Source organism: Maylandia zebra, linkage group LG8, assembly GCF_041146795.1.
Source record: "Maylandia zebra isolate NMK-2024a linkage group LG8, Mzebra_GT3a, whole genome shotgun sequence".
NCBI classification, from domain to species: Eukaryota; Metazoa; Chordata; class Actinopteri; order Cichliformes; family Cichlidae; genus Maylandia; species Maylandia zebra.
This window is the reverse complement of record NC_135174.1, coordinates 28,408,553-28,428,741: the sequence shown is the minus strand read 5'-3', so window position 1 is coordinate 28,428,741 and position 20,189 is coordinate 28,408,553. Positions and strand designations below refer to the sequence as shown.

General features: G+C 42.0%; 1 protein-coding gene across 8 annotated transcripts in view; it reads left to right on the top strand.

The window, feature by feature from the left end:
- baiap2b (BAR/IMD domain containing adaptor protein 2b) overlaps nt 1-20,189 on the top strand; it is a 75,882-nt gene that overhangs the window by 9,115 nt on the left and 46,578 nt on the right. For all 8 annotated transcript variants that reach the window (XR_013099935.1, XR_013099934.1, XM_076887752.1 and 5 more), the window contains exon 3: nt 16,410-16,485. Coding sequence is in view for 6 of the 8 variants with exons in the window: in XM_076887752.1 (XP_076743867.1) it covers nt 16,410-16,485 (76 nt within the window). In the remaining 2 variants the exon portion in view is untranslated. The remainder of the gene's footprint in view (nt 1-16,409; nt 16,486-20,189) is intronic.

The window sequence follows — 20,189 nt, the reverse complement described above, 5'->3', positions numbered from 1 at the left end:
TTAGAGCACTTTGCTCTCAGATTGCGGCCTTACTTGTGGTTCCTAGATTATTTCAAAGTAGAATGGGAGGCAGAGCCTTCAGCTTTCAGGCCCTTCTTCTGTGAGATCAGCTCCCAATTCGGATTTCAGAGGCAGACACTATCTCTACTTTTAAGATTAGGCTTAAAACTTTCCTTTTTGATAAAGCATATAGGCTGGATCAGGTGACCCTGCTGCTGGGGGATTCCCATGATACACTTGGTGTTTCTCTTTCCCCTCTGTGTTTATGCTTCACTCTGCATTTAATCATTAGCAATTATTAAACTCTGGCTCTCTCTCATGTAGTTTGCCTTTTGTCCTATCTGCCTCCCATCAACCCCCAATCAACTGGCAAATCACAACAACAGTTGCCTCAAGGTGCTTTATATTGTAAGGTAAAGACGCTAGAATAGAACGAGGACTCGCTCATGGGGGGGTTGTTTGAGGTTTGGACAATATAAAAGCGACTGTTATGGTCATTTGGCACCGATGGACCGATCTCAACGAAACGCTGTACAAAGTAATTATTAATATCTATATGTTGTTCACTGCTTTTTATAGTGAACAAGCTGGAACATATACAGAGTCCTGCTTCTGTAAGTGTTTGGATTTGGACTGTTGGTTGAGCCATACCAGGAATCAAAAGATTCTGTTTTTCAGTTAACAAAAGAAAAATCATAGATTCATTGATAAAAATACGTGATAACTTCATGCCTTGTTTTGTTGCTTAAAGCAGAACTGCAGTGAATGATTTTCTGAGGAGAAATTATTATTTGAGGCAGTTGTCAAAAGACAGGATTGAAATGTAGACAGGCGCTTGTTTGCTTCCCTGTGAGATATACAGGTGATGAAAGAAACCATCCCACCTCTGATTCTCCTGTTATTGACAGAAGCTTTCAAAGTGTCTCAATTGCAGCATCAATCTCTCCTTAAGATGCTATGTTAGTTTTTGTATTGCCTGACTGTCACCAGAGAATGTTATCAACCGATTGGAGTCATAAATCCTCCGTAAAATACTGTCGTACTATCAGGTCCAACTTCCGAAAGACATAAGGCAGTCCTCCTACTAAGCCCAAAGTATTTGTTCTCCAGGGAGGATTTTTTGTCGCGTGTGCGTGTTTTGGGAGTGTTGTGAGTAATACTACCGAACACTTTATCCCCACTGTCACACGTACAATCTGTTCAGGTTTTTTTCTCTATGAACACAGACTTTTCAGTTTAGCCAAGTGGACGAATAAGCAGAGAACTGCTATCAACATTAATCGTTTCTGGTTATTTTTAGAACTTCTGTTCTTTGTACCACAACCTCTTTTTGTTTTATTAGTTCATTGCTTTCTTATTAGAGTTCTCACCTCAGCTCATAAGCACCACAGGTGAGAAGCAGGACATCTGCCAGGAAATTGAACCTTAAAGGTTAGCAGTGGATTGACTGAGGAAGTGAAGGGTTTTTGGCAGAGACCTCTCAGCAGGATTTCCACCTCCTCCTTCTTTCACACCACAAAAGGATATTTCTGGGTCGAGTCCCACCTCTGTACTGATCGGGTAGATTAAACCAGTCTGGTCATTTTTCCTTTTGTTCACATTTGAAAGGTTGTCTGAGGTGAAAACAAGCCTCCGGCCTCTTTGCTCATGTGCATAAAAACCTATTGAATCCAGATGCTTTGCTTAGGCCAGATTACTCCAGTGTAATTGTTTCAAACCAGTGATTTTCTTCTCTGATTAGTCACAGTGCTTTCAGCTCTTTTGTCTCTGTTCAGCGTTATATCGCAGGCTTTGTGCTTCAGTCCCTGCAGAAAACTGTGCCTCCTCAAGCTTGAGGGTTTGTTCTAGCTTTGTGTGTCTTGTCACTGATCGTTGGGCAGCAGTCGTGTTTGTGAGCGTCACAGTGACGGTCTCTGACAGCGTTGTGGGGTGTGTGATGGTGTTATGTAAGATGGGAGCGGTGCAGGTAGAAGGGGATGCAGTTATGCACATGTTTGATATAAAAGTTAATTTAATTTATGTTTTCAGAGTCACGGCTAACACTCTGTGGCACTTTTATTTGTTGTGCATTGACTGATTTAATGTATAGTACATCTTCATGAAAGTGGAGCAGCTAAAGTGTCTGATGCTTATGTGCATATGAGCACTGGACAAACAACCTAGTTGTAGGGCTGCAAAACTTTTTGAAAAATTGTGTGCAAAAAGCCAAAAAAATAAAAATGCAGAGCTAAAGAGGATTGCTTAAAAAGCATGCTTACAGTTAGCATGCAGCTCACAAGAGTGCCAGATGCCAAGAATTTGCCGATCCTAAATTTCCACAGTTTCTCTATTTACACAGATCTCGCAGGTATTAATATGATGGTACAATTTCAGTTTCTGTCAAATAGTCATTGCTTTTATTAAATTTGCATCAGCAGTTTGGTGCAACTGCAGCTTACAGTACTTCAGGACAGTATTTCTTAGCTTTAGTGGTTTAAAAAACACTTCGAGCATGAAACCAACAGTAATGTACCCTAATGCTTCACTTATGATGCTTAATGCATCTGTTGCTGTTTATTGTTATTTATGTACATCTACTTTCTTCGTTTTTGCGAGAAATCCCATACAAGATGATTTCACACAAGAACACACGTGTTCTACTGCTTGTTAACACAAATATCTAATCAGCCAATCACATGCCAGCAACTCAATGCATTCACACATGTAGACATGGTCAAGGAAACTTGGTGAAGTTTAAACTGAGCATGAGAAAGAAACTGAATTTAAGTGAATTTGAATACATTTGGAGTATTTTCAGAAACTGCTGTAATTTACAGAAAACACTCTCAAAAAGTGAGCAGCAGTTTTGGATAATGAACAGACTGCTTTGAGCTGATAAAAAGGCAACAGTAACTCAAATAAGCACTCATGACAACCAAAATATGCAGATGATCATCTCTGAATGTATAGAACATTGTTGTTGGAGGCCAGCGGGCTACAGCAGCAGAACACAGTAGGTGTCACTTCTGTCAGTTAAGAACAGGAAACTGAGGCTACAGTTCGCAGGGGCTCACCAAAATTGGACAATAGAAGATCCAGGGGTGGGGCTTCTGTTGGCTGCTTCCAGCAGGATAACACATCAAAGCTCAGATCATCTCAAACTGCTTTCTTGAACATGACGGTGAGTTCAAATGACCTCCACAGTCAGCAGATCTCAATCCAATAGAGCACCTTTGGGATGTGGTAGAATGGAAGATTGGCATCACGTGTGCAGCTCATAAATCTGCAGCAGCTGTGTGATGCAGTCACATCAGTAAGGTTAAAAATCTGTGAGGATGTTTCCAGAACCTTGTTTAATCTGTGCTATGGAGAGTTAAAGGTCTTCTGGAGGTAAACGGATATCCAGCAACGTGTACCTAATAAAGTGACCGGTTGAGCTCAAGAAGGTAGTGAGTGTTTGTTAATAACGGTAATAATTTTACAGCTGCAAACTCAGTTTTTTCTTCAATTTTCAGCTCTGCCTGTTTAACCCCGGCTCAGTACTGAGTGTCGAAAGAAGACCTTCCTCTTTTCCTCACAGGGCAGATGATGTTTAAGATGGCTAGCAGCTGTAGCTAAGCATTTTACTTTGTTAATATTGTGCATGTTTGGCTAGTCATCTGTGGGAGTAAGAAGAACACCCACAAAGAACAAAATGTACCCAGAAAAACGAGATGCTTTTTGTGTTTCAGCCATTTTACCTCTTAAATGTGTGGACTTAAAATTCTTAGAAATATCAGTGAGCTGTGAGCATCCTTTGTGCTGTTTTACATTTCTTTACATAGACTACACAAACTGGACCCTAAATCAACATCCAGAAGGCGTCAGCTCAGTGCAGGTGCACAGTGCATGGAGTTGCACTCTGTATTATTTAGATTTCACCAACTGCTCTGTTACGACACAGCTTCCATAGCTGTCATACAACATAACTGCCGGCGTCTGCTGTGTGTTTGCAGCATGTCAGCAGCCTTTAGCACATCGGTAAGTTATCTAACTTGAGCTGGAGGGAGATAGATAAGGAGAGATGGAGGCTGCCAGGGAGCAGGGGCTTGGCAGAGGATGAAAGGAAAGTTGCAGGGATTGGATCTCAATAGAAAGAGTGTGAGGAGACAAGGGTGTGGATCCCCTGTTCTGCTCTTTTCTTTTCTTACACTAATTAGACTGTAATTAAAGGGGAAAGGCCTGAGGGGTGAAGAAAAAGCAGGTGTTTATGGAAGATTGCTGTATGTATGTATGTGTGCTTGTTCAATTGGAGATGTTGCTCTGGAGTGGCTTTTAAAGTGAAATTTGAGGTTGAGAGAAGAAGAGAGGGGATGAAGATGTGCTTAGAGGGGTTTAAAAAGCAGAAATGTGTCATTATCTGATCCTTTCGTTACTAACACACACACACAGAGCCTCCTTTGAGATAAACGGCACATCTTGGCATCACACATGTGCTGATACGCTTTCATATGTTGTACCCTTGCGGAGGAAGCGGTGCCAAGATGAATCTTCTCCCGTCATTTTCAGATTTAAAACCTGACCTCGTTTACGGTGTTCATGAATACTTTGTGGGAACATATGTGATCGCGTGAACATGCATTCGTTCACGTGTAAATCTGAGAACAACTGGTGCACCGGCTGAATCAGATGCGTCACTGTGAGGCGATGACGATGATGATCTTCTTCCTTCAACACGGCAGCCGTGGAGACTCCCTCTCTTTCCATTACCCCCCCTTCCTCCCTCACGTCCTCGTTCTCGCCTCTCCTACCACCCCGTCAGCTTTCCTGTGGTATGAGCTGAACGTGAGGTGAATAAAAAAATGGGTTGCCCTGTCACGGAAGGGGGGAGATTCCAGCACTTCCATATATGGCTGCCGGAAGTTCACCCCTCCCTCACTCCTTCCAAAGCTGCATCTGTGGAATAGGGGGCGCTGACTCTCCTGCTGCTTGCCTGCACACAGATAAGAGCTCATCTGAAAGGGAAATTGGCTGACTTCACACACATTCACATGCACGTGCACATGCGTGCACACACACGGCATATCGGCGCTGTATTCCCGTCTCCTGAGGGCGTTGAAGAAGGGCGTCTTTAGCGCCGTGATTGTCACACTGGCTGAGCAGAGGCAAATAACATCCATTTTCTGGAAACAAATAATAAGGGACAGCAGCAAAGCACTAACGGTACATAACGGTGCATATATCTCAGCTCATCACTCCCACATACTGTATATAATGCAGTACGGGACTGCTAATTGCTTTCTTCACATTAGCAGCAATGTTATGCACTGCTTCTTTTGTGCGGTGCGTCACATGCTTTAAAGCTTTGGTGACTGGGAGCTCTAAAAACCCCTCTGTATATGTGTTTGTTGATATGTGATGGATGATCAGCAGCACGGTCTTCAGTGAGAAGGCTTCTCAGTGTGAAGCCATAACACTAATGTAAGCTATACTCACGAGAGAGCTCAAAATCACAGGTAGCCTTTTTCTACATATCAGTGGAAAGGAAATTTAACAGATTCCTAGATTTTGTTTAAGAAGGCCGGCCAGACTGCTGGGAGAACCGCTGGATGAGAGGTTGGAGAGCTAACTTATCCGCTAAGGTCAGAAAACTTGGATGCAACGTACATATACAGCTGAACAGACACCTGCTAATTACTGCTAACTAAACGATTAATAACATACCAGAATCCATCTTTGTATCTGGAGGCGGGAAAAACAGAAATATAAGAATATGATCTAATTCATAATTTGAAAAAAATACTTCAGTGGTTCCTGGATCTGAAACTAAAAACTCATCACTTGTGTTTTGGCCTGTGTTCCAACACTCCACCAGATTTAATTAAAATGTATTACTAATTTTTCCTTCTGAATGTCTTGTGGGCTTACACACGGACAAACAAACAAACAAGACTGAAACCATGGCCGCACTTCTCCATCCAACCCTTGAAAATGACAAAATACAGTGAATGCAGTAAGGTGTATTCTCTAACCGTACTGTTCTTTGTTAGTTTTACCCTTTGGGGGTGATATTTGTTTGTTTCTCTGTCTCCACAATCTGCTCAAGGGCTGCCTGCAGGCATCTGTACGAGCAGCATTCAATAACCTCCGCCAAGGCTGAGCATTCCCTCCACACCATGCATGAACTGAGTCACTGGATCCAGAAAGAGATGAGGGCTGTTTTTCTTATTTAAATTGATGTGTTTGTGAAGATGTAATGTGAATTGTCCGATCAATTCTCGTGTCTTCATAGTAAAAATTCCTAGACAAATGCAGATCTGATTTTGACACTAAAACAGTCCCTGCTGTGTTGGGCAAAGCCCGGCTTCTGGTAATATTATCATGCAAATCCATTTATACCTGTCTGAGTAATCCTTCAGACAAACAGGGAAACAGACAAGCTGAACATCCTTGGTACAGGTAATAAGCGTCCAGGTGAAACACGCAGCTGAATTGGACCCAAGTTCTCATCATTTTTACTACTTCAGTTTGAACTTTCACATTAGGAGCAAGTGGCCTTGAAATTGTTGTCTCCTCATTAAAGAGCGCTTGGCGATTTGTTCAAATGTTCACAAGAGACACTAAAGCACCTGAGGTGATGCCAGCATCCATTTTAATCCGATTCCTGCCGATTGGAACGTTTCCTCCGTGAGAATAAAGACCTCTCTGTCGTTATCGGTGGGACTTTGTGAGAAAGCACACAAGAAACAGAACAGCCAGATTGGTAGAAAGCAGCTTCTACCAAAGAAATGTCTGAGTCATTACCAGCACACAAACGGAGACCTAATATGTGAACAAACACAATGACCATGGTACCTATGCTAAAAATGTCATGTGGTGACAACAAACCCCCGTCTGTACCATGTCTGGGAATGTTTCTACACCAGCTGATGCCACGAGAAACAGCAGTATATGAAGATAAGTCACGCTCATGCGCACACACGCACAGTAAAACTTGATGACAGGAGGTCACCTTGACATGTGACTGTAGTCAAATACACACCAGCGCCGCATGAGCCCTCCCCATTTCCGTGGCAACCACATAGAGCAGATGACCTTTCCTGTGTGTGTTTAATCTGGTTACATTTTGTATCCCACCCAGACGGGAGAACAAAGTGGAAACTTTCCTTATCAACTGTTGACAGTTTGGTGTTTTTGTGGTTGTTATCCAGGAGCTTTCTCATTCAGAAACACAGTTGAAACTTTTGTCACGTGACAGAGAAACAAAAGTTTTCTTTAAGATAATATTTTTATGGTAAAGGGCCTGTATTTATAGTAAATATTTATATATTTTTATTAAACCAACCTGCGTACTGTTCCATCTCTGCTTTAGTTGTGGTCAAAATATGATGTTAGTGCTATTTTCTTTGTAAGGTAGAATGGGTGGAAAAAGTCAAGGTCATTAAAATAAGCAATAAAAAAAACATAATGGTGTTTTAAAATATTACAAATACATCGAGGAAAGTCCCCCCCCAATAACTCACAAGCTGCGCATCAGATATGGACCTCTTTTTCTTTCTTCTTCAAAGGAAGGAGGTGCCAGTCCAGTCTGCTGGCCCATCTTGCAAACATTTTTATTTTTTTTAAAGAACGATGAAGTTTTGGGAGTTCCTGATCAGCCAACCAGAAGAAAGAACATCTATTTTCATTAAATACTAACAGTAAATAACTTGAGGCTGGTGGCTTTCACTCATTTATTTTTGCATTTTTTTTGTAGACTGTCTGTTTCGGTCTCCACCTGGTGCGTCCCTGCCTCTCCATCCTCGTTGGGGTTGCCAGATCTCCTCTCGCTGGTTAATCTGTTTGGCAGCCAGCGCCGCAGCAGGTTCTAATGGTGCCACATGGCTGTCTTGGCTTTACAGTAATTTACGCCACGACATGATATGAACCTGCTGCTGTTTATGTAGGCTCTGACTCACCCCACGTTCTCATCTCCTGCCACCAAATGACACATGCTAACACACACATATATGCTCACACACACACATATAGACTGGCTTCTCTACACCATCGCTGATGAAGGCAGCTAGGTCACAATGTTCTTAACGCTGCTTGTTTTCTTTCCTTTGTTCTCTCAAGTGTTTCCCCCATCCATACCTGGGTGGGAGGCATGTATCAGATAGTAGGTCTTTTGAAGTAGGTTCACTACCTAGATGTTCTTTTTTAGGTTTCTGTTTCTCTGCTTCTCTTCGTAGATTCTTTTCTCCTTTATTTATTTTGACCTTGTTCTGTTCTTCTCTTGTTTCTTTCCTGCTTTGTTGCCTTCCTTCCTTGAGTGATCAAAAGAAACAAAATCTTAACAAATTAAATTGATTTTAAAGCATTTACCACGGACAGAGCTTTGGGTTGTTACCACCAAAATTAACTTGGGATAAGGACTCACAAAGGTTTATGCATGTGTGGGCTCTAAGTGTTTGTGTATATAATTCTTCAGTGTGTTTGAGTACACTTTAACTTGTCACGAACGCTGCAGTGTAACACCAGTTTTCCTTCACGCTGCCCCTTGTTCTGTTATTAATAGCTTGTATAACCTCTGCCTCTATTCCAAATCACTCATCTGTCATGGGACGTGGTGTCCGTGCCCTGCGATGTTGCTCTGATGGATCTATTAACCTTGGCTTTGAGGGCTAGCTGCTACCTATTCAATCTCCTTCTCATCATACTAGCAATCTGTTATGGCCATGGCAGCAGTAAGTAAAATATCAGTGGATTTAGGTTGTGGGATTTTTGGATAGATTCTTGTTTAAAACTGCGAAGGAGAACTTTGAAGAACCTTTCCAGCTTACAAAGGCAGCTCTTTTCATTATCAGTTCAACATTTGTTATATTTTCTTTCCTTTTAATTAACAGGGCCAGTGTCTCTTAACAGGATGAAGCTGCAAATCACACCTTTCAAACAAGATGTTAAATTGAAAACAAGGTACGCCAAAAATCTCAGTGTACCTGTGGCCAAGGTGGTGTTTACTACACACGTTTTGTTTCCAACTACACAAAAACAAAATAAAATGATAATGCAGGATTTGAGAAATCTTCTTAGCTGCTCCTCCAGTTCAGGTTGGCAGGGAAGCTGGAGCCAAAGATGCAGTGAAATCAGCTGACTTTGGTTTCAGACTCATCGTTTATCACCTGAAACAGCTGATCATTTCAGCAAGCTCAAAGTGGAAGACTCCTGATTCTGTACTGTTTTCCTTTTATTTTAAATTACGTTTGCTCTTCAGCTCTTGAGGTAATGTCAGGTAAATATGCTTGGCCTCTCGTGAGCTCATTTTTGTGGTGGAGAAAAACTAAACCGAGTCTCCAATAACCACATTGGCTGTTTTGCAGTTTTCATCCCAACTCATACCAACATTTGATCTTGGTTTCTTTAAGCCAACATGTTTTTCCGGTGGTTGCCAATTATTTTTACTGTCCTAACCACAACCGGAGCTTAATCATAAAGCTGTCAGGACAGAAAATGCGATCCTTAGTTAGCAGATAGACCCACACTTTGTTTAGTTATGAATGCCTGGTGCGGCTCTCTGTCAAACCTCAGAGGATGAGATAAATGGATTAATTGTCAGGTGTTCACAAACTGCAAACAATACACACACACACACACACACGGAAAAAAAAACCTTAACAAAAACACTCACAGGCCCAAATCCTCATTTCCCTTGCAGAAATTGCAAACAGCCAGTCCTTCCTGCCAGCACAGTGCTCTGTGAACACACACACACACACACACACACACACACACACACACACACACACACACACACACACACACACACACACACACACACACACACAGGACCATTAAAGTGCTGCAAACAGAAGGTTGTTCCAGAGTTGTGCTTTTGCGCACGCACACAAACAGTCATTCTGCCACGCTCGGATGCTTCCAGGATGAACATCTGTCTGGCCAAGTGCTGGTGAGATGTGGAGGAAGATAAATATTTCACCGAACAGACCGATAACATGTCAGGGAGATGGATCGTACTGCTCTAAAGTCATGTGCGTAGTCTGTGTGAGACTGCATGAGGATGCTCACATGCTTCCAGTACTCTGTCTGTCTATTGGATTGATAATTCATTTGATCTATTAATGCATCTTATTTCTCGTAGATGGTTGCTGTGCACTCGGCAAAGCTTAATTTTCTCTCCTTTTTACTAAATAATTATATGAACATTTGTTTCTTTCTTAAATATGCCTCATGTTGCTACAGTTACTATCTCTTGGCCAGACTTTGCCCTCCCAAAGGTTAATTCCATTTTGCTCTTTAGTCAGCTAATTATTTGCTTATCGTTTCTATCTTCACTCTGGGATCAGCGATGTGCTTCACGGTAGATTATCTCCTCTTTGGCATTTAGTCTGCGCTTGTCACATTAAAAAAACTGCGGCCTCAGTGACACTCAAAGTCCATTAATGATTGATTAAAAACTCGTGATCTAAAAAGAGCAGAAATCAGAGTATCTTTGTCATCACTTGTGTCTTGATGACAATTTTTCAACTTTTTCTTGAAGATATGCTTATAATTTCCCTCCAGATAACATTCACTCGTGTTCCCCCAAAGCTGCAACGTGATAAGACAATCCCTGTATTGTTGTGGAGGTTTGATGCTTAATTGGTAAGAGTGATTAGTGAGTCAATTAGAACACGTGACTGGAGCAAACGGGCAAAGTGAGACAAAGCAACGTTTGCTCTGTAATCCTTCTCATTTCCCATGCAGTCAGTTAAATATGGTCTTTCATTCAGTGGAATGCTAATCAGCCTCAGCCCCTGTTGCTGAAGGAACAATCTCGACTGATTGAGTGTGGATTAAGCAAGGACCGGGCAAATTAATGATCCTATTAGATTATCCCCTAAACCGCATGAGCATGTCGTGACCAGGGGAGAACCCGTGAATTATGGCATGTTTATTGCATTGATAATGATTGACTGTTTGGTGCCGGCTGAGAGTCTTTACATTATTCACAGTTGTTACCCGGTTTGTTTGTGTGTGTGAAGGGCAAAGTTGTAGAACTCCAGCATGGACCCAACTGAACTTGGAAAATGTCAAGAACTTAAAATTGGTGGTGAATTGGTATTCAGTGAAGTATGCTGCTGTTCCTCTGCACAGATGTTTGACTTCAAGACTGCAGTCAGCAACTTTCATTAAAATGAAAAATGCACCCAATGCAATACGCACAAAAAAAGATTCTTGGAGTAAAATGCAACTAAAATATATAAAACTGAAGGTTTAGTTATTGGAACTCTCTCCAACTGAGCTTAAGATCTGTGGACTCAGTAGTCTCTGCACTACTGTATAGCTCTGTAATAATCATTCTGTACATACGATAATTTTTAACCCTACAACTGTTTACAACTTGCATAGTTCTGTATAGCTGTATATCTCAGATTCTGTAAAGTTATTTATTTCATATTCTGTATAGTTTTTCATATTTATATCCTGTTCATAGCCTGTACATAGCTTGTACTCACTACAGCCTGTACATACTTATAGTTATAGAATATTCACAACATACTTCATACCGTGTACATTATAACATACCATAATAGACCCATTTCTGTAATATATGTACATATCTATATTTATTGTAATATATCTATATCACTAAAGCACTTCTGGATGGATGCAAACTGCATTTCGTTGCCCTGTACCTGTGCATGTGCAATGACAATAAAGTTGAATTCTATTCTATTCTATTCTATTCTCTTTTAAAAAAACAACTAAAAACATCTTTTTCGAATTGCATTTTGTTACCTTCTGTCTGTTTTTGTTTTTTTTGTGAAGCACTTTGAGATCTTTTTATCTAGAAAGGCAAAATAAAATTTTACTTACTTACTTCATATAATTAAACAATTAAATCAAGTAAATTTAATGTGACCAGATTCCATGGAGTTAATTTTCTACACTGTGGTTAAGTAACAACATTACATAAAACATTTAGGTGTAATCAGATTACTTAAAGTCAGGATTTCTGGCATATCTATTTGAGTGTATTCTGTTGTGTATAGAGGTTTTTGGTGGGTGTGCAGTTGAAGCCGAGGTGGTTGGATCAGGATGCTGAATTTCAGCATGTGAAGGGCCACTTGTAACTACACTACATCTGTCGATATCACTCAGGCGCTCACTCTGGCAGAAAGGCACTTAGGTCAGGTGGGTGACAGAAATCTTGCATGAATTCAGACTTGACTGATATCACACTGCTGAGAATCAGACCTGAGTTAGAGTTTAGTGCCACATATATAAAAACTGCTTGGTTTCGGACAGTTTTTTAGCTCTTAAACGGCTCGCTTCAGACGAGAGAGAAACTGAGGAGAGAAAAGATATAAAATAATTTGACCCATCAAAGCAAAGAGCTTTTCCTTTGCAATGTTTCTGTTTTATAATTTCTCCGTGCTTACAGTGAACACAGTGGTCACAATGACTGTTTCTAGTGTGCAGCTGAATGTGTCAGTAAGTAGCGCATATGAAATAGTTAAGGTATTTTAATAGGAAGCATCACATCAAGAATCAGGAATGCAACACATGAAGCTGGACCTGTCTGACAGTGATTACATAACGCAGCTCACACAGTGACACTCACGCAAACGCATACACAGACACACACTTCTTCACACAGTCGTTCCCCGTTCCTCGCTCTGTTTATTTAGACATGAGATCCAGGCCGCTTTCCATCATCTATTTATATTCTTTTGTTGATCGTTCCTTTCTTCCTGCCAACTGGTGGTACAGCCATGGTGATGATTACTGCTGCTAGGAGTGTTCCTCCGTACTGGGTTTGTTCAGCAGCCGACGCCTTGCATAACAGAAAATGCACCCAGAGATGGGAGAGAGGGGATCTGGATATAATTAGGTTTGTTTTTGCCAGGAAAGCCACAAAGAAACACCACCAATGGCCTTTTTTCTTTATGTGTGTGTGCACACACACAAAGCATTTATGACATCATATTGTAGCAATGCAGCAATGTCAGTATCCACAGCAGGGTGCTTCTGATCACATGCAAAACCAGTTTTGGACCCAGAACCTTGCAAAGCCGAAAATACTTTTATGCATTTAGTTTCAGTCCATTTCCCTGCATGTCCCACTCCTCTAACTCTTCCTTGGTGCCAAACTAAACCAACCTCATCTCATTTGTGCACCTTGAAGCTCATCTCACTCACCGGGCAGTCAGCCTATTTTCCTTGCACCCCTGTGTCGTCCTGTCCTACTTCCCGCTTCCATTTCTTTGAAATCATGGAGAGGTTTGTGAACCAAGGTGACTATTCTGCGTCAGCCGGTGGGCATGAGCAGGCGTCCCGTGTAGCAGGCTGACTTGGAAAAAAAGGCATCCATCAAATTTAAACGTACCCTACTCTTTCTTTGCAGAATACTCATTATTCTGTCTGCTCTGTCCCTTTGTGCTTCTTCCTTCAGGCACTTTGAAAAGAACACAAGCATCCTTACTGCCTCAACTGAAGTCGTAAGCCAATATCAAACAGTGATATGCTTCTAAATTCACTGATTAAATACGCTGTTCTCAGAATCTGTTGGTCCTTGCACTCTACAAGACCAAGGTGCCCTGTGGTATCTGGCAAATTGATGTTTGCAGAGGACCTTTTCAGATACTTCAAGCACACTAGAAACCCTGCAAACTTTGGCCTTGTGTCTTACTAGTTTTGGGGTACTTACATGGAAATAAGAGCCCACTTTAATGGTCTAAGGGGACCTATGTATACTCCAGGAAGTTTTTGCAGTTTGTAGTTCCTGCAGTGCTCACATGGAAAGTCTGGGACGCGTCCTTGAACGACTAGAGAACTACAAAAATGTTTCTACTATCTGAAAATACCAAAATTAGCGTGGGCCTTTTGTATTTCACTAGCTGGGCCCACGTCCTCATTTTAGGTTTGACAGCGTTTTACTAGGTAAAAGTGATGCTTTGACATGAATTGAGCTGTGGTTTGGGGAAGGCCTCGAAGGGGACTGGCGACGGCTCCCGGGCCTGGCAGATCCCCGTGTACTGAATAGAAATGAAAAAGTTAAAAGGATTGAGAACAAGGAGGGAGGGAGGGGCACGTAAACGAGAATGAACAGCTTGCAGAGCTGGGGGAACCTATATAGATGAGAACCGGAAGGAGCGTGTTGGGAGGCGTGGTCCTGCTCCTGAAATTCCAATACATACATACAATACATACATTCTCTATCACCATTTCCATTGAACACGCTGACTTTAGAAACTGTTTACTTAACTTCCAACAGGCTTTGATTGTTAAGACATGAGTGATGTTCTATTCACCTCATTAGTCAGTGTGCCATAACTGATTTAAGCGCCTTTTTGCACTTTCTAGGATTTGGATCATAGTCATGATGGCTTAGATTAAGGCTGTTTGTTAGATGCTGCTCATCCCTCACTCCCTTTACCTTCCCTCTGCTTCCATCCGTGCTGCCTCTCTGGCAAGTTTGAAAAGAAAGTTGCAGAGAGAAGATTTCTGCTTTTTAAATTGCTGGGTTTGGCCGGAGATGCAGCGAGAGTGAAAGGGCAGCTTGGATTGAGGGGGAGGCTGAGTCACTGCAGAGACAGACAGTAAAACTCATTACGCATTTGTTCTTGACTTTTTCTTCACTTCCTAACAAGGCCTCGGGCCTCTGTTTGTTTGTTCTCGTTGTGGATGCACTTCACTGCTTGTGCGCTGCTGACCAATGCTTGGCCATCTGTCATGAAGGAAGGAGATTTGGATTCGTGCACTGTTTTATGTGTATATCTGTTGGGGAGTAGTCTGAACTTGATATTGGCAGTTTTTCCCTGTGCTTTAAGTCACAGCGTTGCTCATTTTTACTCATCGTATTACCAGCTTGTTGCAGTATTTTGCCAGTCTTCTCTATTATTGCAGCTCCAGCTGTGACGTTTTCTCTCTGCTGCCAATCTCCCAGAGCAGCGTGTTATGTTGCTGAATGTTTCACAGGCAATAATCAGCAAATTCATCTAAACACGTGATCTGTCTTCACCCACTTTGCTGTTCTTGATGTTTGACTTAATCTCCCCCACTCCGTTTAGCAGATATCTACAGAATCTGACTTTTCGGAATTGCCTATTCTGTTTAATGCTTCACTGAATAAAAAATGAAGTGCTGTGCTGTACAAGAACATATAAGCAAAGATTGGGGTGCTTAGTTTCGGTGTTAGTGTTCTCTGTATTTTGTATTAATGATGGAAAAAGCGATTTGTAATGTGAGAGTTATCACCTTGCCCCGCAGCGCCTCAGAGCTGCGAAGCGTTAAGCAATTTTACTGTTCTGGTTCACTATCACCGCTCTCATCAATCTCATTTCCAGCAGCAGGCACCTTCTTCCAGCTAAAGAAGCTTTGGTAAACCTGCCGTTCCGTATGTGATCAGGATGATTAACGCGGAACACAAAGAGCAGCTAAAGTACTGGACATTAACCTCTTAATATCCAACACTGACCCTCTAGGGTTTGGGTTAGGTTAACGGCCACTACTGTTTTCATTTGTTTGCTTGGAAACATTGTTTATGTGTGAGACTTCATTTAGGAGTTAACATCTTCTAGCTTGTGAAAGTTTTCCTATTTGGTATGTGGCTAAATAAAACCCAACCCGAACCCTAGGAGAGTTGACACCGTAGATTTTAACAGGTTAAACTGAAAGTTAGTGAGTAAATATTTAAGTGGAAAAAAATGTTGCTGGGTGTATAAGACACCATAAGGAATCATTTGTTTGTATTTATTTTATTTTAGCAAACTTTCTTTGTAGTTTTAATAAATATTTTATTTGAAAAAGTATTATTGATGTCCTGCAAGCTGTAGATGGTATAAGCTTGTTTAAGTTCACTTCCGCTATGTATGAGTGGGGCTTTTTGGGTCCAACGATGATCGTCTTGATTTCATTTGTCTGAATTTCTGGTACTGACCTCTGAGACTCGATGACCGCCGGTGAAAAGGCAAATTTTGTGTTATTTTTGGCCACAAAAGCAATTAGCAGGAGCAGTGTGCCAGAGTTCAAGTGTTAGGGAGACAGAGGGAAATGGCACTGGGTCCAGGTCTGCTGCTGAGCTGAAGGATTCAGCGGCCAAAACCAGATTTTATTTTTAATTCATACAGCAGGGGAGCTGAGGGGACAAAGCACCACACAAACATACAAATATAAGCCCTCCCTCAGTGACTCTTTCCCTCTATTTCATCCAACCATCCTCATCGTCAGGCTCGGAGTCTTGAAATGAATCCTCTGCTCTCCTTTTCCTCATGGTTGGCTCAGTTGACTCTGTCTACGACTGTGTGTGTGTGTGTGTGTGTGTGTGTGTGTGTGTGTGTGTGTGTGTGTGCTCATGCCCCAGTAAAGAGCAGAGCTCTGTCACTGTAGCTCATGTCGGTGTTTGTATCGTATCTTTCCTGCTTCTAACCAAGCATACCTTCTCTTTTTTCTCTCTCCTTTTCCAGTCCATCATGGAGCAGTTTAACCCGTGCTTACGGAACTTCATAGCCATGGCAAAAAGCTATGAGAAGGCGCTCACCAGTGAGTACACCAACCATTTCTTGTTTACCGTCTGTCTTCGTCGTTCTCTCGTTCCTCCAGTCGTCCAGGCAGAGGGCCAGCTCACCCGACACTTGGCGCTGCTTCTGTATCGTCTTGATTTACCTGGAGACTGGTTAGCTTTAGGGTGACGATGGCTCAGATATTCACGTTAAGAGCATTGTTGATGCCAAGCTTACAATCCCCATCAGAAGCTTTTAAACTACACACACTAGTTTGTGCCTAGATCTTATTCACACGTTCGGTATTGTGCTGTGATGTCCTGTGATTGTTCCGCTGTGATCTCTTCCTCCTTTCTGTCCACCAGCAGTTCCTCTCATCATTCTCATTAACGTCTGTCTCTACCTTTTTATCCTTTGTCATTGCTTTTTGAGGTTTGAATTGGTGTGATTGTGTGTGCGTGGGGGGCAAAGAGTAGGGAGGTGTGGGAAACTGAGGTATACACTCAGTCAAGGTCAAAGACAAAACACAGGAAATATCCAGAGGGAGCTAAGTGGAGCATTAGCCAATGCAAAGTGGAACAGGGAGAGTCGTGAGAATAACGGTACCCCTACCCCATGAGGCCCAAGAAATGAGAACGAGCAGAGCCGGTATTCAGGACAAGACAGGATAAAAAAATGTTTTGAAAAAAGGAGAAGGTAGAAGGAAAAGACTGCGAGACAAATGTTCACAAAAACAGAAATTCCAAAATTCTCAGCAGTTATTGGAATCCTGGAGAATGTCCAGTGGCTTATTCTTTAACTTCACAAACTCTGATTAACTAAAGCTACGCAGTCAGCATGGATAACGTGATTTCATGCCTCTGGGTCAGGCCGATAATGCTTGTACTGATGCCTTGTACAGTATATGTATTTAGATAACACACGCCTCCAACCATGTTGAGCTCATTTATTGATAAGAAAACCTTCCAGCTCTGCTCTTAGATGTCACTCTGTGGAGGGAGGAGGATGAGGAGGAGGAAGAGGAGGTTATCGGGGTCGTATCATATATTCAGTGATGGTGCAGACTTGCTTGGTATGCTGCGTGCGGTTTCGAACCGGGCTCTCCTTTGTGTGCTCGGAGAGGAAATGCAGGGAAGACTCGGCAGCCTGCAAGAACAATAAAGAAGGCCTCACTCTAGTCTGATAGATAAGGCTAAAAATAGCCCTGCGACTCTCTGAGTGGGGATTACACTTCATCAATGCCAAGCAGCGGCACAGAGGCAGAGTTTAGAGTGGGGCTGGGCACCCAGCAAGCATCTATTGTCATAGGAAAAATGCCAGTGCAGCCCCTCCTCGTACTAGAAGTGGGGCGGCAGCTTGACATCTCAGCGGACTGAGAGGACCAGAATGATGCAGGAAGGAGCCTGCTTTCTGGGCTCGATGAGCACAGTGTGGTTTGGGATGTAGCGCTCAGCCAAACTCTCTCTTTATTAAAATCTTAATTGCAGCGTGGTGCAGGGCTGCAGCAGAAACGTGGGAGCTGTGCGGCTGGAACATGCTGTGCTTGTGGAGAAAGAGGAGAACACATGTGAAATCAAATAAAAGGAAGATGTCAAAACTGGGCTGTTCAGCTGAGACTGAGATTTCTGTCTTGTTTGGTGACATCACTGAAAAATCGTTGGTCTCAGTGGAACCTTTAAGCTTACAAGAGTACAAAGATGTGTCTACTGATGGCTCTGTGATTTAGTAATGGCCAACCTTTTCTTCAAAAGCAGTTAATTAAAAACTAGTAACTTTAGTTTATCTTTAATCTGCTTGTTTGGTTCAGTTACCATAAAACAGGAGAATATTTGAAGCTGTAATCAGGAGCTGTCTTTTTCCAAATTTAGCCCATTTATAAACGAGACGTTCGGGTTTTGAGCTGAATCAGATTTGTCTGCTTTCTGTGGAGGAATGTGAGAGGAGGCTTGATTGAGGTTGTGGAAAGCTTGATTTTGAAATTGATGACATTAACATGAGTCACGTGTCACCAACCTCAGCTGATTTAAACCTTGTTTATGTTTCATCTGCTCTGCTCTGTATTGGCTTTATATCACTGTTCTAATCCTCTTTACAGGCAGGTCCTCCTTTTCCTCGTCCTCTGCCTTCTTCTTCTTCTTCTTCTTCTTCTTCTTCTTCTTCTTCTTCTTCTTCTTCTTCTCTTCTTCTTTATTTTTTCTCCTGCTTCTGTGCCTCTCTGTCACTTTCCAGCTGACAGACAAGCAAAGCATTCCCTGGAGCTAATCCGGCTTCACCTGGACCTGCTCTCCTCCCGGCTGAGATTTCTCTGCACATCGATTAAATTAGCCTTGCTCACCCAGCCATCTTAGCCTTACCTCCATCCCCTTGCTTTCGCATCCACTCATATCCTACCTAAGCTTAACTCAAGCCAGGCTTCAGAGAAGCCGGAAAAGGGTCTTGGCCTGTCACTGTCATAGCTTACGGAGGAGGGTTGCACTGCTGTGTAAAGACTTTTGTGGCTTTTTATTCCTGGTTTTCATAAAAGAGTCCTCACAAAATCGTCTTACTGGAGAAATGAAATTGTTAAGTGCTTGTGCAGACTGAGAAGCCAGACGCTGTCTTAATTTACAGAACAATAACTTGCATAGCTCAGTGTCTCCGCGGACTTCTAGATGTGAATAGATTTTCATTGTTTTCCATGCGGGGATATGAATACTTGTCATTTTCCTGCTCTCTCTGTGGGATTCTGCATGAACCTTCTCTGGCAGTTCAAAACACACTCATCAACATGACGGCCCTGTAATAAACTCAGCGCTCATCCATATGTATATCCTGACTAGGCATGTGTCCTCTGTCATCATGACTTTCACTCCCCGTGTAGCTGACCCCTGACCTGCTTTAATTCACCGTCACCGCTGCCTGAGGCTGTCTTGCCCTCATTTCTAAGCCCTGAGTCACCGCCGTGTCTCGGCTCGTGTCCCCGGCTTCTGTGGCGATACACCGCAGAGAATAATGGTCGACAGTATTTGAATTGTAGAGTGCTTACACATCACTGCTGTGAAAGGGTTTGTCAGCATATTATTATGTATGGGGCTGTAAAGATGTGAGGTGCCATTAGGATTTTAAAGCTTTATTTCATCCAAATTACGAGAATACTTATTTTTTCTGCTTATGCCATGCAAATCATTTTTATTGTCTGTCATAATGTAAATTTCAAGTGCACCAAGTGGCACATATTCAAAAAAGCAAACATATTGTTCACCTACTTGGTGTTTTTGCTTATATTTCAGAACCTCTACAGCATCTGTGTTTAATTTAGTCCAAAATCTGAGGGTCCAGGTTCATAACTAATTTGATTAGACTAAAACATTTATAACCTGTATATGAAGGACAAACTTGGAGTTTTAAACCACCAAAAGAAATTTAACTCAATCAGCTAGTTTATTAAACTAGAGAAGAAACATTACTCTGCTGGTCTAGATTAAATTAGATGAGATTAGATTAGATTAGTCCTTATTGTCTCCCTTGGGAGAAATTTGTCTTGGACAAGCGAGGGCGACACGTCACATAAAATCATAACTTCACACACTGATAATCGCCCTGAAGTTTGGTGCCTCATACCTTTATCAAGACAATGAGGAAATCGGTTTTAAGATTAATCTCAAGCAGCTGCATATAAGTTACAAGTGCCATTAGCTTTCTTTATTCCATTTGTAGTTCGTTACAGCATTATTGAGCAGATTCAAACAGGTTTTGGATCCATAA